At 48.8% G+C, this 24,987-nt stretch overlaps 4 protein-coding genes and 1 long non-coding RNA gene across 6 annotated transcripts in view; 4 read left to right on the forward strand and 1 right to left on the reverse strand.

Annotated features, from left to right (window-relative positions):
- Window positions 1-2,109, forward strand: part of SPATA31F3 (SPATA31 subfamily F member 3) — a 71,596-nt gene extending 69,487 nt beyond the window's left edge. For both annotated transcript variants that reach the window (XR_011473398.1, XR_011473399.1), the window contains exon 4: window positions 1,598-2,109. The gene's annotated coding sequence lies outside the window, so the exon portion shown is untranslated. The remainder of the gene's footprint in view (window positions 1-1,597) is intronic.
- Window positions 2,110-2,168: 59 nt separating this feature from the next.
- LOC139020487 (C-C motif chemokine 21-like) lies at window positions 2,169-3,428 on the forward strand. Its single transcript, XM_070430123.1, has 4 exons — window positions 2,169-2,452; window positions 2,551-2,671; window positions 2,757-2,927; window positions 3,008-3,428. Exons 1-4 carry the CDS (start codon window positions 2,386-2,388, stop codon window positions 3,039-3,041), a joined length of 393 nt encoding a protein of 130 aa, XP_070286224.1. The 5' UTR covers window positions 2,169-2,385; the 3' UTR covers window positions 3,042-3,428.
- Window positions 3,429-7,039: 3,611 nt separating this feature from the next.
- On the forward strand, window positions 7,040-8,242 carry LOC139020489 (C-C motif chemokine 21-like). Its single transcript, XM_070430124.1, has 5 exons — window positions 7,040-7,106; window positions 7,205-7,243; window positions 7,748-7,835; window positions 7,922-8,092; window positions 8,173-8,242. Exons 1-5 carry the CDS (start codon window positions 7,040-7,042, stop codon window positions 8,204-8,206), a joined length of 399 nt encoding a protein of 132 aa, XP_070286225.1. The 3' UTR covers window positions 8,207-8,242.
- Window positions 8,243-12,897: 4,655 nt separating this feature from the next.
- On the forward strand, window positions 12,898-14,100 carry LOC139020490 (C-C motif chemokine 21-like). Its single transcript, XM_070430125.1, has 5 exons — window positions 12,898-12,964; window positions 13,063-13,101; window positions 13,606-13,693; window positions 13,780-13,950; window positions 14,031-14,100. Exons 1-5 carry the CDS (start codon window positions 12,898-12,900, stop codon window positions 14,062-14,064), a joined length of 399 nt encoding a protein of 132 aa, XP_070286226.1. The 3' UTR covers window positions 14,065-14,100.
- Window positions 14,101-18,533: 4,433 nt separating this feature from the next.
- The window catches only part of LOC139020493 (uncharacterized), a 39,965-nt gene continuing 33,511 nt past the window's right edge, over window positions 18,534-24,987 (reverse strand). The window contains exon 4 of the long non-coding RNA XR_011473319.1: window positions 18,534-21,474. This is a non-coding gene — a long non-coding RNA (uncharacterized lncRNA). The remainder of the gene's footprint in view (window positions 21,475-24,987) is intronic.

Consider the following 24,987-nt stretch of genomic DNA (forward strand, 5'->3'; position numbering starts at 1 on the left):
TATATCTAGGCGTTCAGGATCCTCCTGTCTAATGATTCCCAATGCTCTGCCTTGTCATCTCCGCCTCACAGAGAATAGAACCCGGTCACCAGGCTGCATCACAAAGCCCTTCTGTTTCACAAGGCAGGCGTCATGTCAAAGACTTTTTTATTTTAAATATATTTTATTGATTTTTTTTTTTTTTTACAGAGAGGAGGGAGAAGGATAGAGAGTTAGAAACATCGATGAGAGAGAAACATCGGTCAGCTGCCTCCTGCACACCCCCTACTGGGGATGTGCCTGCAACCAAGGTACATGCTCTGGGCTGGAATCGAACCTGGGACCCTTCAGTCCGCAGGCCGATGCTCTTCACTGAGCCAAACCGGCTAGGGCAGTGTCAAAGACTTTTATGTCTTAGGGAAGCTTGTGTGGTGATTCAGTCTGTCCATGAGGATGTCAGGTTGTCTGGTTGTAAAGGTTACAGAGCCAGAGGCCAAACATGCCGGCTCACAGGCAGTGTCTATGCTCTCACTTTCTCCTCATTCTCCACACCTACACCAGCCTGATGGCTTAGCTCTCTCCTTCATGACAACTGTCTGGCCATCTGTCCCAGAAAATTGAGTGTTTAGGGACACAAGCATCTCTTGAGGAAGAGGGACAGAAGAATCTCCATGAGCATCAATAAGGTGTGACCCTTAATTGAAAGTGTCACTTCCCTCTACAAAGAACCATATTCCAGGAGGGAGAGAAACTTATCAACACGCAGAACACTTATCAACATTTGGCAGTAGGAAATGCAGTCTGTTTTTATCAGACAATTAAGTGGGTGGATTGGAGAGGACTTGTAAGAGAGATTGGAGGAAGAGGTGAGGCCTCTGGATGAAGGGCCAGTGCATTTACTTGACTTCAATCACCAAAAATAATCTGTATTATAAAAGCCAAAGCAACTGTTACGGCAGAACAACTGGAATGACCGGTCGCTATAATGCACACTGACCACCAGGGGGCAGATGCTCAACACAGGAGCTGCCCGCCCCCCCCCCCCCCCCGCCCGCCCCGCCCGTGGTCAGTGAGCTCCCACATGGGGAGTGCCACTCAGTCAGAAGCTGGGCTCATGGCTGGCGAGCATAGTGGCGAGCATAGTGGGAGCCTCTCCCACCTCCGCTGCAGGCGGGTGGTAAGGAGCGAGGGGTCCCAGACTGCGAGAGCCCGAGACTGCTAGAGCCCGTAAACCCAATCAGCCAAAACAGCCCCGGACTGGAGATCGGGCCTAGGCTGAAAGGCAGATACCACCCGAGGGGTCCCAGACTGTGAGAGGGCACAGGCTGGGCAGAGGGACTCCCCCCACCACCCAGTGCAAGAATTTCATGCATCGGGCCTCTAGTTGCTTTTATAATAAGTAGACATAAATATACATGCTTTTAAAAAAGCATGTACTATGCCCCTTTCCCACTCTTGTCTCCCCTTTTGTTTCCCCATGTATCTTTAAATTAACTTAGCAAAGGAAGGATAAATAAACTGATATATTTTCTGCACAAATGAAAAGATGTGATAGACCTGTTTTCTCTCTTTCTTGTTTTATTTAATCATATAAATATAATTTTTCTATTGCTCCTAGGGCAATGGAAACCAAGGAGAAAATGAACAAATAAGACTACATCAAAATAAAAAGCTTTTGCACCATCAACAAAACCATCAACAAAGAAACCATCAACAAAACAACAAGAAAGCCCACTACATTGGGAGAATACATTTGCCAATGTTATCTCAGATAAGGGTTTAATCTCCAAAATTTACAGGGAACTCATAAAACTTAACAAAAGGAAGATAAATAGTCCAATCAAAAAATGGGCGAAGGACGTAAATAGACAGTATTCAAAAGAGGACATACAGAAGGACAAGAGACATATGAAAGCATGTTCAAAGTCACTAATCATCCAAGAGATGCAAATCAAAACAACAATGAGGTACCATATCACACCTGTCAGAATGGCTATCATCAACAAATCAACAAAAGACAAGTGCTGGCCAGGATGTGGAGAAAAAGGAACCCTCCTGCACTGCTGGTGGGAATGCAGACTGATGCAGCCACTGTGGAAAACAGTGGACACAACATAACCAATGAGGTGGTGGGGGCTTGTCCTAAGGGGCTGGTGGGGGGAGGGGGCTAGAGGGGACAGGAGACATATGTAATACTTCAAACTATAAAAAAAAATAATAATTTATAAGCCAGTCTCTGCCAAGGACTTTTGCCAGAAAGGGTGAGGAGGTCAGAATGCCTGGGTGAGTGAGAAAACAAACAAAGGATGTACGGCATTTAATAAAAGGCCCACCCACTCCAGGACCCCAAATTGCAGCTTACACCTCACCCATAGCTGTGGCCTCAACTCACCCTCTATCACAGCCATGGCTCAGTCACTGGCTCTGAGCCTCCTTTTCCTGGTCCTGGCCTTCTGCATCCCCTGGACCCAAGGTACAAGGAGGGAGCTGCCTAGGATGGGGAAAGGGGCTGGAGAGGCCTGGCTGGGAGCCGATTGGTAGCCCCTGGCTCCCTGTGAACACCCTCTGCAGGCAGTGATGGAGGGGCACAGGACTGTTGCCTCAAGTACAGTGTAAGGAAGATTCCTGACACGCTTGTCCGCAGCTACAGGAAGCAGGAACCAAGCTTGGGCTGCCCCATCCCGGCTATCCTGTGAGTGGTGCGAGGGCGTGGGTGAAGCTGAGTGGGCTGGGCAAGGTGGGCAGACGAGGACAGGCTTGCTAATGCCCAACTCCAGGTTCTCACCTCGGAAGCGCTCTCAGGCAGAGCTGTGCGCAGACCCTAAGGAGGCCTGGGTGCAGAGGTTGATGCAACGTCTGGACACATCACCAGCCCCACGGAAACCAGCCCAACGCAGTAAGAAGGACAAGTCTGGCAAGAAGAGAAAGGGCTGCAAAGGCTGTAAGAGGTAAGGAAGCTGAAGGGACTGGGGAGGGAAGTGAAGAAGAGCCTCTGTCAATCCTTCAAGCCCCTTTTCTCCCTTTCCAGGACTGAAGAGTCTCAGGCCACCCAAAAGCCATAGCCCAGTGACCAGCCTGGAGCCCAGGGGATCCCCATCAGCCACACCAGGGTTTGGAGCCCCTGTCCAAGGGGCAAGAAGCGGGCTAGAAGACAGGGAGGACTCAGGGGCCCCAGAGCAGTCCTTCTACCCCCATGCTGGCCTTGCCTCATCCCTTCTCCTGCTGCAACTGTCCCTTCCATATTTCTAGACCCCCGCCGCATGGCTGAGCTGCCAGGCCCAGAGAGGCAGAGGAGGGAGTGTGAGAGGAGGCAGCAGGACTGTCCCCTCTGAGGAAAGGTCACCCAGGACCCTGGACCTGACCCCCTGCTCCCCACTGCACCCCACCTCTTCCTTGTAAATATCATTTATATGTAACTGAATAAACAGCTGTTCTGGCTTCCCACCACATATCTGTTCCTGCACCTTTGTGTCCCTGGGGAAGCCAATGTCACTAAGGGGTGGGAGGGGTTCAGGGTAGGAGGGTCAAGAGCTCAGACTGCTGAATTATACGTTCTCACCTCCCCAGGAGTTTCCTCCTGGCCCAGGTGCCCTGACCTGTGGGCAATAGAAGGGAAGTTGATGGGTAGGGTGGGCCCTGGGCTGCTCCTGGTCTCTGAGAAAGTCCTCTCAAGGGGAGATGATGAACTGAGAGCACACCCCGCAGTGGCACTGCAGACCTCTGAGATCCTAGAGGGACCCCTTCCCTGATCCTGGGCAGCGGCCTCTCACTCCCACCCCTACCCCCACCCCTACCAGAGACTGCCTCCCCTTTCCTTGGGGCCTGGGGCTCACAAACTTCCAAGTGTCTCTTTGGGAGGGTTCCCGGAGGGAGGCTGGAGCCTGGGCCCACCGATAACACAGGCAAACACAAGTCTACTGAGATCCACCCTAAGCAGAGTCCCAGCATTCCCTCCCCAAATCCCAAAAACCTAAAACCCAAAAGGACTCCCTTCCGTCCCCATCAATACAGCGGGGCCCCCGTCCTCTCCTTTGTTTATTGCAGCTGTGAGCTCTCTGTTCCCATCTGGGCTTCTTGACTCCCTCAGATTCCTTCCAATTGGGAGAGTCTCCTCCCCTTCCCTTCTGTTCTCCTTTCTCCCCTTTCATCTCTTCACACCAAGGACTAGGTCTCCCAGGGCAGCACTGGGAAACCCAGAATTCAGATGTCAATCAGGCTCCTCTCCCAGAGGCACCTGCCTGGCTCTCCTCTACCTGTTCCTGCCCAGAGAAGAGATGCTCCTGTCCCCCTGACCCTGATGTAGGAAAGGGAGGACCATCAGAGGGGCCAGACCTAAGGGAAAGAAGGGAACAGGTCTCAAGAAAGAGGCGAGAGCTCTGGCCAGTATGGCTCAGTGAGTTGGAGCATTGTCCCGTACACCAAAAGGCCGTGAGTTCAATTTCTGGTCTGGGAAAATAACCAGGCTGCAGGGTATATATGGGAGGGGTGCATATGGGAGGCAACTGCTAGGTGTTTCTCTTTCTCTCCCTCTCTCCATCTCCCTTCCTCCCTTTATGAAATTAATAAAAACATATTCTTGGGGAGGGGATTTTTTTAAAAGATCTATCAATTGATTGATTGATTGATTCATTGTTAAGAAAGGGGCAAGAAGCTGGAGGAGTTGCCCCACCACCTTCTCCTTCCCCCGGAGCCTGAGCATGGCACAGCCCTCACCACTGATCAGAACATCTTTGAAGTGTTTGCTGAGGCAGGTGAAGGCAGGGCTCCTCCCTACCTCTCCTCATGCAGCAGGTGTGATCAGCGTCTACAAACGCAGATGTGCAAGAGTTACTGCATTTTTAAATGTTCTTTCACTGAACTTGATTCCTTCCCCCAACCCCTGCACCACAGTGCTGATGAGAAATAGATCCCGTCTCCCGAGGGCTGTGCAAAAGTCATAGAAACAAGTACAAGGAAGGCTTCTTACCTGCCCCTCCCCCATCCTGTCACTGGACATCAATCTCACCAGTGACTGCTGTGGCCCTTGTGGTTCCAGCAGGTATGGCTCTCCAGGTCCTGGACTCCCAAAGTCTTAGCTCTTTTCTTTTGAGACATGGGAATTCGGTTACTGACCTTGGACCTGATTTCCCCAGATACATCCCAGAGCCATCTACTCGGGTCCTGCCACTGGCATCATCACAGGACTAGAGCACATTGCCCACGCTGACCGGACCTCCCATCCCCTCCGCTGTCTTAAATATCTACAAAACCCTCCCTGAGTCCAGCCTCTTCAGGGCATAACTTCTTCCTAGACTTGCTTTCGACTTTTATAAATATAGAATGGCCTTTGACATCGGGATGCCTCTTCTCTCAGCCCTGCCAAAACCCTTGCTTGTTTTAAAGAGAAAAGACACACATACGCAGAACAGATAAAACTTTGTATTTCACTAAATTCTCCTGCCACACTTGCATGCCTGGTATTTACCTCCAGCCCTGTCTTGAGCAGGCATACAGTATGTTATTTATGCATCAGAGAATGAGTAGTCACTCTCCTTGTCTTCCTTCCTGTTGTTCTTTCTTCTTTCTGTAAGATGTGTGATTCAAAACACAAAACAAACAAAATAAACCCACAAATAATATGTACCATTTATTTATATAATTTAGATAGTTATATGAAGACTTATTCAGAATAGTATCCATTTACTGCAACTTTTAAATCAAAGCTACTTCTTCTAGGAATTACTGCTATATGTCTAGACTAGAGGCCCGGTGCACAAAATCCATGCACTCGGGGTGGGAGGTGTGTGGGTGGAGGTCCCTCAGCCCTGCCTGACCCTCTCACAGTCCGGGACCACTCGGGGGATGTCCAACTGCCCGGTGGAGGCAGGAGAGAAAAAGGAACCTTCATGCACTGCTGGTGGGAATGCAGACTGATGCAGCCACTGTGGAAGACAGTTTGGAGTTTCCTCAAAAAATTAAAAATGGAACTCCCATTCGACCCAGTGATCCTACTTCTGGAAATATATCCCAAAAACCAGAAACACCAATCAGAAAGGATATATGCACCCCTATGTTCATAGCACAATTTACAATAGCTAAGATTTGAAAACAGCTTCAGTGCCCATCAGCTGATGAGTGGATTAAAAAACTGTGGTACATCTACACAATGGATTACTACACTGCTATAAAAAAGGAGAAACTTTATTAAAAAAGGCAATGGAAACATATCTTCGGGTGAGGATTAAAAAATAAAAATAAGCCGAAGCCGGTTTGGCTCAGTGGATAGAGCGTCGGCCTGGGGACTGAAAGGTCCCAGGTTCGATTCCGGTCAGGGGCATGTACCTTGGTTGCGGGCACATCCCCAGTAGGAGATGTGCAGGAGGCAGCTGATCGATGTTTCTAACTCTCTATCTCTCTCCCTTTCTCTCTGTAAAAAAATCAATAAAATATATTTAAAAAAATAAAATAAAAATAAATAAAAAAATAAAAATAAATAAAAATAAATGCTCAACAAGAAAAAAAAAAAGAAGAAACTTTTACCATTTGCAACAGCATGGATGGACCTGAAGAGCATTACGCTAAGCAAAATAAGCCAGTCGGAGAAAGATAAATATCATATGATCTCACTCATATGTGAGATATAATGAACAACATAAACTGATGAAGTAAAATAGATCAGAGACAAAAAGAACACTGAACAGATCCAACCTCAGAGAGAAGACAGGGGAGGGGTAAGAGAGCAACCAAAGGACTTGTATGCATGCGTATTAGCATAAACAAAGGACACAACATAACCAAGGAGGCTGGGGGTTTGTCCTAGCGGGTGGGAGTGGCGGGGGGTAGGGGGGAGAGGAGACATATGTAACACTTTAAACAATAAAAAAATAAATAAATAATTTATGAAGGAGCCTGTGACAAGGACTTTTGCCAGAAAGGATGAGGAGGTCAGAATGCCTGGATGAGTGAGAAAATAAACAAGGGATGTACAGCTTTAATAAAAGGCCCACCCACTCCAGGACCCCAAATTGCAGCTTACACCTCACCCACAACTGTGGCCTCACTCTCACCCTCTACCACAGCCATGGCTCAGTCACTGGCTCTGAGCCTCCTTTTCCTGGTCCTGGCCTTCTGCATCCCCTGGACCCCAGGTATCAAGTAGGGAGCAGCCTAGGATGGGGAAAGGGGCTGGAGAGGCCTGGCTGGGAGCCTATAGGTAGCCCCTGGCCCCTGTGATCGCCCTCTGCAGGCAGTGATGGAGGGGCACAGGACTGTTGCCTCAAGTACAGTGAAAGGAAGATTCTTTTTTTTTTTTAAATATATTTTATTAAGCCGAAACCGGTTTGGCTCAGTGGATTGAGCGTCGGCCTGCGGACTGAAAGGTCCCAGGTTCGATTCCGGTCAAGGGCATGTACCTGGGTTGCGGGCACATCCCCACTAGGAGATGTGCAGGAGGCAGCTGATCGATGTTTCTCTCTCATCGATGTTTCTAACTCTCTATCTCTCTCCCTTCCTCTCTGTAAAAAATCAATAAAATATATTTAAAAAAAAAAAAAAAAAAAGAAAACTCACTTCTTAAAAAAAAAATATATATATATATATATTTTATTAATTCTTTACAGAGAGGAAGGGAGAGAGATAGAAACATTGATGAGAGAGAAACATCGATCAGCTGCCTCCTGCACACTCCCCACTGGCAATGTGCCCGCAACCCAGGTATATGCCCCTGACCGGAATCGAACCTGGGACCCTTCAGTCCGCAGGCTGACGCTCTATCCACTGAGCCAAACAGGCTTCGGCGAAAGGAAGATTCCTGACACGCTTGTCCGCAGCTACAGGAAGCAGGAGCCAAGCTTGGGCTGCCCCATCCCGGCTATCCTGTGAGTGGTGCGAGGGCGTGGGTGAAGCTGGGTGGGCTGGGCAAGGTGGGCAAGACGAGGACAGGCTTGCTAATGCCCGACTCCAGGTTCTCACCTCGGAAGCACTCTCAGGCAGAGCTGTGCACAGACCCTAAGGAGGCCTGGGTGCAGAGGCTGATGCAGCGTCTGGACACATCACCAGCCCCACGGAAACCAGCCCAACGCAGTAAGAAGGACAAGTCTGGCAAGAAGAGAAAGGGCTGCAAAGGCTGTAAGAGGTAAGGAAGCTGAAGGGACTGGGGAGGGAAGTGAAGAAGAGCCTCTGTCAATCCTTCAAGCCCCTCTTCTCCCTTTCCAGGACTGAAGAGTCTCAGGCCACCCAAAAGCCATAGCCCAGTGACCAGCCTGGAGCCCAGGGGATCCCCACCAGCCACACCAGGGTTTGGAGCCCCTATCCAAGGGGCAAGAAGCGGGTTAGAAGACAGGGAGGACTCAGGGGCCCCAGAGCAGTCCTTCTTCTCCCATGCTGGCCTTGCCTCATCCCTTCTCCTGCTGCAACTGTCCCTTCCGTATTTCTAGCCCCCCCACCCCCCGCCGCATGGCTGAGCTGCCAGGCCCAGAGAGGCAGAGGAGGGAGTGTGAGAGGAGGCAGCAGGACTGTCCCCTCTTGAACCCTGGACCTGACCCCCTGCTCCCCACTGCACCCCACCTCTTCCTTGTAAATATCATTTAAATGTAACTGAATAGCCGAAACCGGCTTGGCTCAGTGGATGGAGCGTTGGCCTGCGGACTAAAGGGTTCCGGGTTCGATTCCGGTCAAGGGCATGTACCTGGGTTGCGGGCACGTCCCCAGTGGGAGATGTGCAGGAGGCAGCTGGTCGATGTTTCTCTCTCATCGATGTTTCTGGCTCTCTATCTCTCTCCCTTCCTCTCTGTAGAAAATCAATAAAATATGTTTTTAAAAATAAATAAATAAATAAATGTAATTGAATAAACAGCTGTTCTGGCTTCCCACCCACGTATCTGTTCCTGCACGTTTGTGTCCCTGGGGAAGCCATTGTCACTAAGGGTTGTGGGAGGGTGTGGGCGGGTCAGTAGCTCAGACTGGTGAATTGTATGTCCTCACCACCCCAGGAGTTTCCTCCTGGCCCAGGTGCCCAGACCTGTGGGCAGTAGAAGGGAAGTTGGCGGGGAGGGTGGGACCTGGGCTGCTCCTGGTCTCTGAGAAATTCCTCTCAAGGAGAGATGGTGAACCGAGAGCACACCCTGCAGTGGCACTGCAGGCCTCTGAGAGCCTGGAGAAGCGGTTCTCAACCTGTGGGTCACGACCCCTTAGGCGGTCGAAAGACCCTTTCACAGGGGTCACCTAAGACCAGCTGTGGGCAAACTACGGCGGCCCGCGGGCCAGATCCGGCCCGTTTGAAATGAATAAAACTAAAAAAAAAAAAAAAAAAAAGACCATACCCTTTTATGTAATGATGTTCACTTTGAATTTATATTAGTTCACACAAACACTCCATCCATGCTTTTGTTCCGGCCCTCCGGTCCAGTTTAAGAACCCATTGTGGCCCTCAAGTCAAAAAGTTTGCCCACCCCTGCCTAAGACCATCCTGCATATCAGATATTTACATTAAGATTCATAACAGTAGCAACATTACAGTTATGAAGTAGCAACGAAAATAATTTTATGGTTGGGTCACAACATGAGGAACTGTATTTAAAGGGCCAGAAGGTTGAGAACCACTGGCCTAGAGGGATCCCTTCCCTGATCCTGGGCAGCGGCCTCTCACTCCCACCCCTACCCCCACCCCTACCAGAGACTGCCTCCCCTTTCCTTGGGGCCTGGGGCTCACAAACTTCCAAGTATCTCTTTGGGAGGGTCCCCGGGAGGGAGGCTGGAGCCTGGGCCCACCGATAACACAGGCAAACACAAGTCTACTGAGATCCACCCTAAGCAGAGTCCCAGCATTCCCTCCCCAAAACCCAGAAACCTAAAACACCATAGGACTCCCTTCTGTCCCCATCAATCCAGCCGGGTCCCTGTCCTCTCCTCTTTGTTTATTGCAGCTGTGAGCTCTCTGTTCCCATCTGGGCTTCTTGACTCCCTCAGATTCCTTCCAATTGGGAGAGTCTCCTCCCCTTCCCTTCTGTTCTCCTTTCTCCCCTTTCATCTCTTCACACCAAGGACTAGGTCTCCCAGGGCAGCATTGGGAAACCCAGAATTCAGATGTCAATCAGGCTCCTCTCCCAGAGGCACCCGCCTGGCTCTCCTCTACCTGTTCCTGCCCAGAGAAGAGATGCTCCTGTCCCCCCGACCCTGATGTAGGAAAGGGAGGACCATCAGAGGGGCCAGACCTAAGGGAAAGAAGGAAACAGGTCTCAAGAAAGGGGCGAGAGCTCTGGCCAGTATGGCTCAGTGAGTTGGAGCATTGTCCTGTACACCAAAAGGCCGTGAGTTCAATTTCTGGTCTGGGAAAATAACCAGGTTGCAAGGTATATATGGGAGGGGTGCATATGGGAGGCAACTGCTAGGTGTTTCTCTTTCTCTCCCTCTCTCCATCTCCCTTCCTCCCTTTATGAAATTAATAAAAACATATTCTTGGGGAGGGGATTTTTTTAAAAGATCTATCAATTGATTGATTGATTGATTCATTGTTAAGAAAGGGGCAAGAAGCTGGAGGAGTTGCCCCACCACCTTCTCCTTCCCCCGGAGCCTGAGCATGGCACAGCCCTCACCACTGATCAGAACATCTTTGAAGTGTTTGCTGAGGCAGGTGAAGGCAGGGCTCCTCCCTACCTCTCCTCATGCAGCAGGTGTGATCAGCGTCTACAAACGCAGATGTGCAAGAGTTACTGCATTTTTAAATGTTCTTTCACTGAACTTGATTCCTTCCCCCAACCCCTGCACCACAGTGCTGATGAGAAATAGATCCCGTCTCCCGAGGGCTGTGCAAAAGTCATAGAAACAAGTACAAGGAAGGCTTCTTACCTGCCCCTCCCCCATCCTGTCACTGGACATCAATCTCACCAGTGACTGCTGTGGCCCTTGTGGTTCCAGCAGGTATGGCTCTCCAGGTCCTGGACTCCCAAAGTCTTAGCTCTTTTCTTTTGAGACATGGGAATTCGGTTACTGACCTTGGACCTGATTTCCCCAGATACATCCCAGAGCCATCTACTCGGGTCCTGCCACTGGCATCATCACAGGACTAGAGCACATTGCCCACGCTGACCGGACCTCCCATCCCCTCCGCTGTCTTAAATATCTACAAAACCCTCCCTGAGTCCAGCCTCTTCAGGGCATAACTTCTTCCTAGACTTGCTTTCGACTTTTATAAATATAGAATGGCCTTTGACATCGGGATGCCTCTTCTCTCAGCCCTGCCAAAACCCTTGCTTGTTTTAAAGAGAAAAGACACACATACGCAGAACAGATAAAACTTTGTATTTCACTAAATTCTCCTGCCACACTTGCATGCCTGGTATTTACCTCCAGCCCTGTCTTGAGCAGGCATACAGTATGTTATTTATGCATCAGAGAATGAGTAGTCACTCTCCTTGTCTTCCTTCCTGTTGTTCTTTCTTCTTTCTGTAAGATGTGTGATTCAAAACACAAAACAAACAAAATAAACCCACAAATAATATGTACCATTTATTTATATAATTTAGATAGTTATATGAAGACTTATTCAGAATAGTATCCATTTACTGCAACTTTTAAATCAAAGCTACTTCTTCTAGGAATTACTGCTATATGTCTAGACTAGAGGCCCGGTGCACAAAATCCATGCACTCGGGGTGGGAGGTGTGTGGGTGGAGGTCCCTCAGCCCTGCCTGACCCTCTCACAGTCCGGGACCACTCGGGGGATGTCCAACTGCCCGGTGGAGGCAGGAGAGAAAAAGGAACCTTCATGCACTGCTGGTGGGAATGCAGACTGATGCAGCCACTGTGGAAGACAGTTTGGAGTTTCCTCAAAAAATTAAAAATGGAACTCCCATTCGACCCAGTGATCCTACTTCTGGAAATATATCCCAAAAACCAGAAACACCAATCAGAAAGGATATATGCACCCCTATGTTCATAGCACAATTTACAATAGCTAAGATTTGAAAACAGCTTCAGTGCCCATCAGCTGATGAGTGGATTAAAAAACTGTGGTACATCTACACAATGGATTACTACACTGCTATAAAAAAGGAGAAACTTTATTAAAAAAGGCAATGGAAACATATCTTCGGGTGAGGATTAAAAAATAAAAATAAGCCGAAGCCGGTTTGGCTCAGTGGATAGAGCGTCGGCCTGGGGACTGAAAGGTCCCAGGTTCGATTCCGGTCAGGGGCATGTACCTTGGTTGCGGGCACATCCCCAGTAGGAGATGTGCAGGAGGCAGCTGATCGATGTTTCTAACTCTCTATCTCTCTCCCTTTCTCTCTGTAAAAAAATCAATAAAATATATTTAAAAAAATAAAATAAAAATAAATAAAAAAATAAAAATAAATAAAAATAAATGCTCAACAAGAAAAAAAAAAAGAAGAAACTTTTACCATTTGCAACAGCATGGATGGACCTGAAGAGCATTACGCTAAGCAAAATAAGCCAGTCGGAGAAAGATAAATATCATATGATCTCACTCATATGTGAGATATAATGAACAACATAAACTGATGAAGTAAAATAGATCAGAGACAAAAAGAACACTGAACAGATCCAACCTCAGAGAGAAGACAGGGGAGGGGTAAGAGAGCAACCAAAGGACTTGTATGCATGCGTATTAGCATAAACAAAGGACACAACATAACCAAGGAGGCTGGGGGTTTGTCCTAGCGGGTGGGAGTGGCGGGGGGTAGGGGGGAGAGGAGACATATGTAACACTTTAAACAATAAAAAAATAAATAAATAATTTATGAAGGAGCCTGTGACAAGGACTTTTGCCAGAAAGGATGAGGAGGTCAGAATGCCTGGATGAGTGAGAAAATAAACAAGGGATGTACAGCTTTAATAAAAGGCCCACCCACTCCAGGACCCCAAATTGCAGCTTACACCTCACCCACAACTGTGGCCTCACTCTCACCCTCTACCACAGCCATGGCTCAGTCACTGGCTCTGAGCCTCCTTTTCCTGGTCCTGGCCTTCTGCATCCCCTGGACCCCAGGTATCAAGTAGGGAGCAGCCTAGGATGGGGAAAGGGGCTGGAGAGGCCTGGCTGGGAGCCTATAGGTAGCCCCTGGCCCCTGTGATCGCCCTCTGCAGGCAGTGATGGAGGGGCACAGGACTGTTGCCTCAAGTACAGTGAAAGGAAGATTCTTTTTTTTTTTTAAATATATTTTATTAAGCCGAAACCGGTTTGGCTCAGTGGATTGAGCGTCGGCCTGCGGACTGAAAGGTCCCAGGTTCGATTCCGGTCAAGGGCATGTACCTGGGTTGCGGGCACATCCCCACTAGGAGATGTGCAGGAGGCAGCTGATCGATGTTTCTCTCTCATCGATGTTTCTAACTCTCTATCTCTCTCCCTTCCTCTCTGTAAAAAATCAATAAAATATATTTAAAAAAAAAAAAAAAAAAAGAAAACTCACTTCTTAAAAAAAAAATATATATATATATATATTTTATTAATTCTTTACAGAGAGGAAGGGAGAGAGATAGAAACATTGATGAGAGAGAAACATCGATCAGCTGCCTCCTGCACACTCCCCACTGGCAATGTGCCCGCAACCCAGGTATATGCCCCTGACCGGAATCGAACCTGGGACCCTTCAGTCCGCAGGCTGACGCTCTATCCACTGAGCCAAACAGGCTTCGGCGAAAGGAAGATTCCTGACACGCTTGTCCGCAGCTACAGGAAGCAGGAGCCAAGCTTGGGCTGCCCCATCCCGGCTATCCTGTGAGTGGTGCGAGGGCGTGGGTGAAGCTGGGTGGGCTGGGCAAGGTGGGCAAGACGAGGACAGGCTTGCTAATGCCCGACTCCAGGTTCTCACCTCGGAAGCACTCTCAGGCAGAGCTGTGCACAGACCCTAAGGAGGCCTGGGTGCAGAGGCTGATGCAGCGTCTGGACACATCACCAGCCCCACGGAAACCAGCCCAACGCAGTAAGAAGGACAAGTCTGGCAAGAAGAGAAAGGGCTGCAAAGGCTGTAAGAGGTAAGGAAGCTGAAGGGACTGGGGAGGGAAGTGAAGAAGAGCCTCTGTCAATCCTTCAAGCCCCTCTTCTCCCTTTCCAGGACTGAAGAGTCTCAGGCCACCCAAAAGCCATAGCCCAGTGACCAGCCTGGAGCCCAGGGGATCCCCACCAGCCACACCAGGGTTTGGAGCCCCTATCCAAGGGGCAAGAAGCGGGTTAGAAGACAGGGAGGACTCAGGGGCCCCAGAGCAGTCCTTCTTCTCCCATGCTGGCCTTGCCTCATCCCTTCTCCTGCTGCAACTGTCCCTTCCGTATTTCTAGCCCCCCCACCCCCCGCCGCATGGCTGAGCTGCCAGGCCCAGAGAGGCAGAGGAGGGAGTGTGAGAGGAGGCAGCAGGACTGTCCCCTCTTGAACCCTGGACCTGACCCCCTGCTCCCCACTGCACCCCACCTCTTCCTTGTAAATATCATTTAAATGTAACTGAATAGCCGAAACCGGCTTGGCTCAGTGGATGGAGCGTTGGCCTGCGGACTAAAGGGTTCCGGGTTCGATTCCGGTCAAGGGCATGTACCTGGGTTGCGGGCACGTCCCCAGTGGGAGATGTGCAGGAGGCAGCTGGTCGATGTTTCTCTCTCATCGATGTTTCTGGCTCTCTATCTCTCTCCCTTCCTCTCTGTAGAAAATCAATAAAATATGTTTTTAAAAATAAATAAATAAATAAATGTAATTGAATAAACAGCTGTTCTGGCTTCCCACCCACGTATCTGTTCCTGCACGTTTGTGTCCCTGGGGAAGCCATTGTCACTAAGGGTTGTGGGAGGGTGTGGGCGGGTCAGTAGCTCAGACTGGTGAATTGTATGTCCTCACCACCCCAGGAGTTTCCTCCTGGCCCAGGTGCCCAGACCTGTGGGCAGTAGAAGGGAAGTTGGCGGGGAGGGTGGGACCTGGGCTGCTCCTGGTCTCTGAGAAATTCCTCTCAAGGAGAGATGGTGAACCGAGAGCACACCCTGCAGTGGCACTGCAGGCCTCTGAGAGCCTGGAGAAGCGGTTCTCAACCTGTGGGTCACGACCCCTTAGGCGGTCGAAAGACCCTTTCACAGGGGTCACCTAAGACCAGCTGTGGGCAAACTACGGCGGCCCGCGGGCCAGATCCGGCCCGTTTGAAATGAATAAAACTAAAAAAAAAAAAAAAAAAAAGACCATACCCTTTTATGTAATGATGTTCACTTTGAATTTATATTAGTTCACACAAACACTCCATCCATGCTTTTGTTCCGGCCCTCCGGTCCAGTTTAAGAACCCATTGTGGCCCTCAAGTCAAAAAGTTTGCCCACCCCTGCCTAAGACCATCCTGCATATCAGATATTTACATTAAGATTCATAACAGTAGCAACATTACAGTTATGAAGTAGCAACGAAAATAATTTTATGGTTGGGTCACAACATGAGGAACTGTATTTAAAGGGCCAGAAGGTTGAGAACCACTGGCCTAGAGGGATCCCTTCCCTGATCCTGGGCAGCGGCCTCTCACTCCCACCCCTACCCCCACCCCTACCAGAGACTGCCTCCCCTTTCCTTGGGGCCTGGGGCTCACAAACTTCCAAGTATCTCTTTGGGAGGGTCCCCGGGAGGGAGGCTGGAGCCTGGGCCCACCGATAACACAGGCAAACACAAGTCTACTGAGATCCACCCTAAGCAGAGTCCCAGCATTCCCTCCCCAAAACCCAGAAACCTAAAACACCATAGGACTCCCTTCTGTCCCCATCAATCCAGCCGGGTCCCTGTCCTCTCCTCTTTGTTTATTGCAGCTGTGAGCTCTCTGTTCCCATCTGGGCTTCTTGACTCCCTCAGATTCCTTCCAATTGGGAGAGTCTCCTCCCCTTCCCTTCTGTTCTCCTTTCTCCCCTTTCATCTCTTCACACCAAGGACTAGGTCTCCCAGGGCAGCATTGGGAAACCCAGAATTCAGATGTCAATCAGGCTCCTCTCCCAGAGGCACCCGCCTGGCTCTCCTCTACCTGTTCCTGCCCAGAGAAGAGATGCTCCTGTCCCCCCGACCCTGATGTAGGAAAGGGAGGACCATCAGAGGGGCCAGACCTAAGGGAAAGAAGGAAACAGGTCTCAAGAAAGGGGCGAGAGCTCTGGCCAGTATGGCTCAGTGAGTTGGAGCATTGTCCTGTACACCAAAAGGCCGTGAGTTCAATTTCTGGTCTGGGAAAATAACCAGGTTGCAAGGTATATATGGGAGGGGTGCATATGGGAGGCAACTGCTAGGTGTTTCTCTTTCTCTCCCTCTCTCCATCTCCCTTCCTCTCTTCCTGAAATTAATAAAAACATATCCTTGGGTGGCGATTTTTTTAAAAGATTTATTTATTGATTGATTGATTGATTGATTTTTAAGAAAGGGGCAAGAAGCTGGAGGAGTTGCCCCACCACCTTCTCCTTCCCCCGGCGCCTGAGCATGGCACAGCCCTCACCACTGATCAGAACGTCTTTGAAGTGTTTGCTGAGGCAGGTGAAGGCAGGGCTCCTCCCTACCTCTCCTCATGCAGCAGGTGTGATCAGCGTCTACAAACGCAGATGTGCAGGAATTACTGCATTTTTAAATGTTCTTTCACTGAACTTGATTCCTTCCCCCAACCCCTGCACCACAGTGCTGATGAGAAATAGATCCCGTCTCCCGAGGGCTGTGCAAAAGTCATAGAAACAAGTACAAGGAAGGCTTCTTACCTGCCCCTCCCCCATCCTGTCACTGGACATCAATCTCACCAGTGACTGCTGTGGCCCTTGTGGTTCCAGCAGGTCCTGGACTCCCAAAGTCTTAGCTCTTTTCTTTTGAGACATGGGAATTCGGTTACTGACCTTGGACCTGATTTCCCCAGATACATCCCAGAGCCATCTACTCGGGTCCTGCCACTGGCATCATCACAGGACTAGAGCACATTGCCCACGCTGACCGGACCTCCCATCCCCTTCGCTGTCTTAAATATCTACAAAACCCTCCCTGAGTCCAGCCTCTTCAGGGCATAACTTCTTCCCAGACTTGCTTTCGACTTTTATGAAGATAGAACGGCCTTTGACATCAGGATGCCTCTCCTTTCAGCCCTTCTTGTTTTAAAGAGAAAAGACACACATACGCAGAACAGATAAAACTTTGTATTTCACTAAATTCTCCTGCCACACTTGCATGCCTGGTATTTACCTCCAGCCCTGTCTTGAGCAGGCATACAGTATATTATTTATGCATCAGAGAATGAGTAGTCACTCTCCTTCTGCCTTCCTGTTCTTTCTTCTTTCTGTAAGATGTGTGAATCGAAACACAAAACAACAACAACAAAAAAACCCACATATAATATGTATCATTTATTCATATAGATTATATAGTTATATGAAGGCTTATTCTGAATAGTATCCATTTACTGCAACTTTTAACTCAAAACTACTTCTTCTAGGAGTTAGTGCTATACGTCTAGACTAGAGGCCCGGTGCACAAAGTTCATGCACTCGGGGTGGGGTTGGGGGTCCCTCAGCCCTTCCTGTCCCTCTCACAGTCCGGGACCCCTCGGGGGGATGTCCAACTGGCGTGCGGAAGCAGGAGAGAAAAAGGAACCTTCATGCACTGCTGATGGGAATGCAGACTGATGCAACCACTGTGGAAAACATTTTGGAGTTTCCTCAAAAAATTAAAAATGGAATTCCCATTCCACCCAGTAATCCCACTTCTGGGATTATATCCCAAAAAACAGAAACACCAATTGAAAGGATATATGCATCCCTATGTTCACAGCACAATTTACCATAGCTAAGATTTGGAAACAGCTTAAGTGTCCATCAGCAGATGAGTGGATTAAAAAACTGTGGTACATACCCAATGGATTACTACACTGCAATAAAAGAGAAGGAAGTTTAGGAAAAAAAAAAAAAGGCAATGGAAACATATCTTCGGGTGAGGATTAAAAAATAAAAATAGCCGAAACCGGTTTGGCTCAGTGAATAGAGCGTCGGCCTGTGGACTGAAAGGTCCCAGGTTCGATTCCGGTCAAGGGCATGTACCTGGGTTGCGGGCACATCCCCAGTAGGGAGTGTGCAGGAGGCGGCTGATCAATGTTTCTCTCTCATCGATGTTTCTAACTCTCTATCTCTCTCCCTTCCTCTCTGTAAAAAATCAATAAAATATATTTTTTTAAAAAAAATAAAAATAAATGCTCAACAAGAAAAAAAAAAGAATAAACTTACTATTTGCAACAGCATGGATGGACCTGAAGAGCATTACGCCAAGCAAAATAAGCCAGTTAGGGAAAGATAAATAATGTTGTAATCGCCCTATCCGGTTTGGCTCAGTGGATAGAGCATCGGCCTGCGGATTAAAGGGTCCCAGGTTCGATTCCGGTCAAGGGCATGTACCTTGGTTGCGGGCACATCCCCAGTAGGGGGTGTGCAGGAGGCAGCTGATCGATGTTTCTCTCTCATTGATGTTTCTAACTCTCTATCCTTCTCCCTTTCTCTCTGTAAAAAATAAATAAAATATTTTTTAAAAAAAATGTTGTAATGTACCCCGAGAATCACAGAAGGACGCCTCAAGAAGTTGAATTAAAGAGTCACATTTATTGCAATCCGGGACTATGAGGGGCCACTCCCAAATCTCATAGTAGCCATTTGGTCACAGTTCCAGGGTTATATAGGCAAAAAATCACAAAGGTATTGATTACATCTCAGGGTTTGGAATGAGGCACCTGGCTCGCAAAAAAGCAGATTACAGAAGCAGAATTAAGCACGTTAATTACAGTTTCGGGTCTCGGGGTCACTGAATTGACAGAAACACATTATCTAGAGCCCTCGGGTCTCGAACCACTGAGTTGGCAGGAACTCATTATCTAGAGCCATCGAGGCAGTTTAGAGTAATTGCACTGTCCTGGTCTTAGGATCACTGAGTCAACTGGAACGCACCATCTGTGGCCACTAAAACAATTTAGGATCATTGTGCTGTCCTGTTTCCAGGTACAGAAGAATGTGCTCTCTAAAACCAGTAAGATAACAATCAATGGAATAGTCAAGTCACAATCAATAAGGCATTCAATCGAATGGGATGATTTATACAATTCAGAAAATCAAAGTAACCTTTATATTGTTAAGCCAAACAACAGGGTTAGAGTTAAACTACAGTTTCCACCTGAAATGGTTGCTACCATACTTCATTCCCCACTGGTTTTATGTACATGAGTCAAATCATGGACTCATCTTTACTTGTTAGGGGATTGTACTCCCCCCTAACTACAAGTAGTTAGACCGAATTAATTTTTCTAAACTGCCAGCTTGGCACATTTAATTTTCATTTACTCACCCCACTTCTTTTAGGAACATTCTCTATTCTGTTCCTGCTCTCCTGTCCCCTAGCACATCTAGCCCCACTTGGCCATGGACTTTTTCACTGGCTAGAAAAAAAATGTTCTTACAGTTACCAAGTGCCCTAGTGCCATGGTCCCCTTCAGTACTGTCCTCACTGAAGTCCAGTTCCCCTCCTGCGGGCGTTGAGCCTCCTCCTGGATCTCACGGGTGAGGCCGCTGGCTGCTGGGATCAAGGCCGTTTCCTGGTGCAGGAGCTGGGAGTGGTGTAGCCAGGTCTGGATGCCGTCAGCAGGACGACAGTGTATAGTCCTTTCCAAGTTGGGGTGAGTCCTTGGGTAGTGAACTTCTTTACCCACACTGAGTCCCCAGGCTGGAAAGGATGCACAGGGTCCGAGGTGGGCACTGGCAAGGCGTCTCGAACAAGCTTATGGGTGGCTCTCTGGATATACTGCAGAGCCTGCAAGGACTTGAGCAAGGAATGGTTATGACTTTTAGCTTTTAATTCCTCCCCTAACTTTGGGTAGGATAGGGGGAGGTTTACCAAACATGATTTCAAAAGGAGAGAACCCGACCCGGTTGGGGGTACACCTGGCCTGTAAGTAGGCAAAGGGCAGGAGGTTGGTCCAGTTTTCACCGGTTTCTGGGATAAATTCAGTTAAAATCCTTTTAGAGTCCTGTTCATACCTGCCCTGAATCTGTGGCCGGTATGCACAATGGAGTTTCCAGTTTATGCCTAAGACCTTAGCTGTACTTTGAGATACCTTGACTACAAAGGCGGGGCCATTATCTGATCCTATGACTGCTGACAGCCCCAATCTAGGTATAATCTCCTGGAGTAATTTCTTGACCATGATAGAGGCAGTTTCTGTCCTGATGGGCTAGACTTCAACCCATCCCGAGAAAGAGTCTATAAAAACTAGCGGGTACTCATACCCTGATGCCGGTGGCTTAATCTCTGTGAAATCCACCTCCCAATGCTCTCCTGGGGAGTTTCCCTGGGCCCGAATTCCCAGGGGGACCCTCTTACCTTGCTTAGCATTTACCTGTGACCTGCCTCACAAAAGTTCAGAAGTCTTGGTGACACCTATGTGGGTAGCCTGGTGTAACTGGGCAACTAAAGTCTGACCTAGAGCCTCTGGGACCAACAGTCTGCCATCTGGTAGAGTCCACCAACCATTTGGTCCTCTGGTAGCTTGCTTCTGTTCTGCCAATCCCTCCTCTTGTAAAGGCCCCACTGGTTCTTGGGTGGCTTCCTTGGCAGCTTGGTACTGGGTGACCCTGGTGTTTGACATCCATCTTCCTGGAGCACCTCGAAGGAGGGCTTCCACAGCACGGGGTGTTGTCAGGGCTAGTTCCTGGCCCAAAGTCAGCTTATCTGCCTCCTTTACCAGCAATGCTGTGGCGGCCACTACCCGGAGGCACACTGGCCACCCTGCAGCCAGGGGGTCTAGTGTCTTAGACAGATAGGCCACAGGTCTCTTCCAGGGACCTAGAGTCTGGGTGAGAACCCCTTTGGCAATGCCCCTTACCTCACTCACATAGAGGTGGAAGGGCTTCCTGACGTCTGGCAAGGCTAGGGCAGGTGCTGAGACGAGAGCCTTCCTTAGCTTCTCAAAGGCCCGTTGCTCCACTCCGGTCTAGTTTAACGGCTGCGCCTCCCCAGCAGTTGAGCACAGAGGTTCAGCAATCTCCGCGAACCCCAGTATCCACAGGCGGCAGTATCCAACTGCCCCTAAGAATTCCCGAACCCAAGCTGGAGTGGCAGTGGCTTGCAATTGGACTACTACAGGTGCTTGATGACTTGCTAACCCCCGGGGGGTTGTTTTCTGCCCAAACCATGGGGAAGAGACGTAATTTCCCCAAGTAAGCAGAGTCACATTGGCCCTTTCCTGCAAGAGATATTCATCTGAGAGAGGACAGGTTAGAAGAATGAGGCCGGGGAGAATGGGTCCGGGCCTGGGTTTCTTGGATCCACAGTGAAGTGTGCTCCGTCCCCCTCAAAGGATATGGTGGCTTGTAGTTTCTGTAAGAGATCACGTCCAAAAAAGGGGTACGGGCAAACTGGCATGACCAGAAACAAGTGAGTTACCGTGTTCTTTCCAATGTCCACAGTCCTCTTTGATGTCCAAGGAAAAAGGCAGTTTGTCCGGTGGCTCCCTGGACCGATGTCTTCTTAGATGTTATGGGTCCCGTTGGCTCTGTCAAGATGGATGTCAAACACCAGGGTCACCCAGTACCAAGCTGCCAAGGAAGCCGCCCAAGAACCAGTGGGGCCTTTACAAGAGGAGGGATTGGCAGAACAGAAGCAAGCTACCAGAGGACCAAATGGTTGGTGGACTGTACCAGATGGCAGACTGTTGGTCCCAGAGGCTCTAGGTCAGACTTTAGTTGCCCAGTTACACCAGGCTACCCACATAGGTGTCACCAAGACTTCTGAACTTTTGTGAGGCAAGTCACAGGTAAATGCTAAGGCTGCTCCAGAACACACCAGGAAACTAAAAAATTATTATTCTGGGTTCTAAGGGGTTCAAGGAAAAGGAGTCTTGGCCCTATTAGTCCCCTTCCCTGAGTGTAAATCCTTCAGAGCCTGGGTTTTCCCTCAGCCTTCTGCTTTCCTTTGTTAACCTCCCAGGATATTCTCTCTTCCAGTGCCCCCACTTCCTACAATAGGCATACTAATGCCTTCCTAGTTTGCTGCCAGCCTTTCCTTTCCCTTTTCCATCCCCCTTCTCCTTTTGTCTTGGTGCCCATTTCACTTAATGCAACTACCACTGCCTTAGTCATTCTCTTGTCCTGCTTCTCCTCCGGGGTGTTCCTATTGTTAAAGACTTTCTGGGCTACCTCTACCAGCTGTGACCGATTCATTCCTTCAAATCCTTCTAATTTTTAGAGTTTCTTTTTCTAACTGCTTGCCTTTTTAAGCCGCCCCCCCCCCCCCCCGCAACCCCCAACAAAACACGGTGAAAAGTGTCCAAGGAGGCCTTGGGTCTCATTGGGGTGCAGGGAGACACAAGGAGGCACAGGGAAATTTCCCTCCTTGCACCTAGTCAAAATAACCCCTCAGGGAATGAGAGGCAATTACAACCCCGGTGAGCAGAGGGCGAGGGAGATGGGAGCCTGATATGTGGAGGTGGGGAGCTCAGCACAGGTCCCCAAGTGACCAGTGGAGGTGCCCCCACCACGGGGGAAAGGCATTTTCATCTGGCAGCCCTTTTCTCTGTACTGGGAAAAAGCGCTTGCCTCCAGCCAGCAATGGTGGAACGATGGGGGCCAGCAGCCCTTAGCTGGCCAGGGGAAACACGCCTGGCATGTTACAAAGCGCTTCTGTGGCAGTGGGTTGGCTACCAGGCCCCTGCCATCGTACCCGTCCCCTGTGACAGAGCAGCGATCAGGTCTCTCCCAAGAGAGTGCACTGGAAGGGGATATCAGCCCCTCCTCTGCTAGCAGCAACAGGTACCAAACCCTTTCAGTACATTTGACCAGCTTCATTCCCACCCACCTTTACAGATTCTAGGGCTCATTGTCTTCCTTTAACCAGCAAGCCAAATGACACTGGCCTGTATTATTTAATTCAGAACAGGCAGGGGAAAGGGCCCATAAAATCTCTGTGAGGAACTGTGAGCCCCACCCCTAAATGTCCCAATCAGACTAGAAAAGCCACAAATACCTTTAAATCTACCCCAGAATTTCAAAATTTCAACCAACACAGAAATATCACAGAGCAAATCAAAGTCCCTAGTACACAAACATAGACAGAAATTTTTACTAGTTAGGCGGGCAGATTCCACCTCTGACAGAGAGCAAGCGCCCTTGGGAAAAGGCATTTTGCTATCGTTCAGAGCATTCAGCCTGAAATCAAACATGTTTTTTTTCTCTCAGACTTCCACACTTACATGAACAAATAATTATACCTAATTAGACATACAAACATCAAATAAACATCCACACTTACACCCTTTCAGTGAACAAGTACTTTTATAGTCTTGGGAACTTTGGCAGATAACAGGAACACTGCCCAAGTCCCCTGATGGGGGCCTGACAAGAACAGATGCGGGGGCCTCCCTTTCCCACATCCCAGGACAGGATTCTCGACCCATGTCTCGTAAATGGTACTCATACTGAACAAAGAAAACAAGACTAAATAGACATGACAACTCCCCATTAAAAACTTTGAATCACCACAGAAACTCAGGACATGTTTAGAAGGTTTTTTAAGAAAACAAAACAAAACAGAAACAAACCTAAAAACACTTTTTACACCGGCGCACGCCACATTTACACCACAAAATATCAACAAATCAGTTTCAATTGTGCAGAGATACAGAACAAGTCCCTGAACAGAGGCAGTAGAAAACTGCCTAGGAACACTTCTCTTCTACCTTTTTTTAAAAGACAGGCCAGACTCGAACCCTTTGCCAGTCTGAGTTTTGACTTCCCTCCTGGAAGTCCCAGAGACGGTGAATACCGTCTAGAAGCCATTCCTCCAGATACAGGACAAGTCCCTGAACAGAGATCTTGATAACCTAGATCAGTAATCCATTCACACAATCCCCCAAAAGTTAAAGAGGAAGGAAAGAACCATTCAATGTCCTCCAAGAGGATTTCGGCGAAATGACAAAATCGACAAACTGAACACATTGGACTCACAAACAATAACCAGAACTAAAAAAGCTCACAAACAAACAAACAAATCCAAAACCAAAAAGGCTAGCAAAGACAAAACAAACCAGACAAATGCAACCTAAGGTTGCCCAGAACAGGACCCCCAGACGCCGTCGCGTCAGGCGTCAGGCTCCGAGGTTCCGCTGCGTCCAGCCCTCTTTTGAGTCCACCACCAGTGACCGGTCCCAGAACCTACCTCTAGAGGTTTTTCAAGTGACTCCGATGAAAATTTTTTAGGGATGGGGGAACGTCCCCTGCCCGTTTGCTGGAACCGAAGGGAGTTCTCCGGGGCCATGCAACTTCTCAGGGTGTGCACCCCCTAGAGATCCTTCAGTCTCCACAAACGGCTCAGGGGAGGTTCGGCCTCCCTTTGCATCCAAAACAGCACCCCTAAGGAGCTGCATCTCGCTGGGGCCTCCAAATGTTGTAATGTACCCCACAAATTGCAGAAGGACGCCTCAAGAAGTTGAATTAAAGAGTCACATTTATTGCAATCCGGGACTATGAGGGGCCATTCCCAAATCTCATAGTAGCCATTTGGTCACAGTTTCAGGGTTATATAAGCAAAAAACCACAAAGGTATTGATTACATCTCAGGGTTTGGAATGAGGCACCTGGCTTGCAAAAAAAACAAATTACAGAAGCAGAATTAAGCATGTTAATTACAGTTTCGGGTCTCGGGGTCACTGAATTGACAGAAATACATTATCTAGAGCCCTCGGGTCTCGAACCACTGAGTTGGCAGGAAGTCATTATCTAGAGCAGCTGTGGGCAAACTACGGCCCGGCCCGAGGGATCCGTTTGAAATGAATAAAACTAAAAAAAAAAAGACCGTACCCTTTTATGTAATGATGTTTACTTTGAATTTATATTAGTTCACACAAACACTCCATTCATGCTTTTGTTCCGGCCCTCCGATCCAGTTTAAGAACCCATTGTGGCCCTCGAGTCAAAAAGTTTGCCCACCCCTGGTCTAGAGCCATCGAGGCAATTTAGAGTAATTGCACTGTCCTGGTCTTAGGATCACTGAGTCAACTGGAACGCACCAT

The sequence above is a fragment of the Myotis yumanensis genome, unplaced genomic scaffold (genome assembly GCF_028538775.1).
Source record: "Myotis yumanensis isolate MYYU_CA2020_CCGP unplaced genomic scaffold, mMyoYum1.0.hap1 SCAF_12, whole genome shotgun sequence".
NCBI lineage: Eukaryota > Metazoa > Chordata > Mammalia > Chiroptera > Vespertilionidae > Myotis > Myotis yumanensis.

Coding starts and splice junctions, on each gene's coding strand:
- LOC139020487 (XM_070430123.1), top strand. CDS start 2,386: ATGGCTCAGTCACTGGCTCTGAGCCTCCTTTTCCTGGTCCTGGCCTTC. Junction 2,672..2,756: donor TGCCCCATCCCGGCTATCCT/GTGAGTGGTGCG, acceptor GCCCAACTCCAG/GTTCTCACCTCGGAAGCGCT. Junction 2,928..3,007: donor GGCTGCAAAGGCTGTAAGAG/GTAAGGAAGCTG, acceptor CTCCCTTTCCAG/GACTGAAGAGTCTCAGGCCA.
- LOC139020490 (XM_070430125.1), top strand. CDS start 12,898: ATGGCTCAGTCACTGGCTCTGAGCCTCCTTTTCCTGGTCCTGGCCTTC. Junction 13,102..13,605: donor GGACTGTTGCCTCAAGTACA/GTGAAAGGAAGA, acceptor TGAGCCAAACAG/GCTTCGGCGAAAGGAAGATT. Junction 13,951..14,030: donor GGCTGCAAAGGCTGTAAGAG/GTAAGGAAGCTG, acceptor CTCCCTTTCCAG/GACTGAAGAGTCTCAGGCCA.
- LOC139020489 (XM_070430124.1), top strand. CDS start 7,040: ATGGCTCAGTCACTGGCTCTGAGCCTCCTTTTCCTGGTCCTGGCCTTC. Junction 7,107..7,204: donor CTGCATCCCCTGGACCCCAG/GTATCAAGTAGG, acceptor CGCCCTCTGCAG/GCAGTGATGGAGGGGCACAG. Junction 7,836..7,921: donor TGCCCCATCCCGGCTATCCT/GTGAGTGGTGCG, acceptor GCCCGACTCCAG/GTTCTCACCTCGGAAGCACT.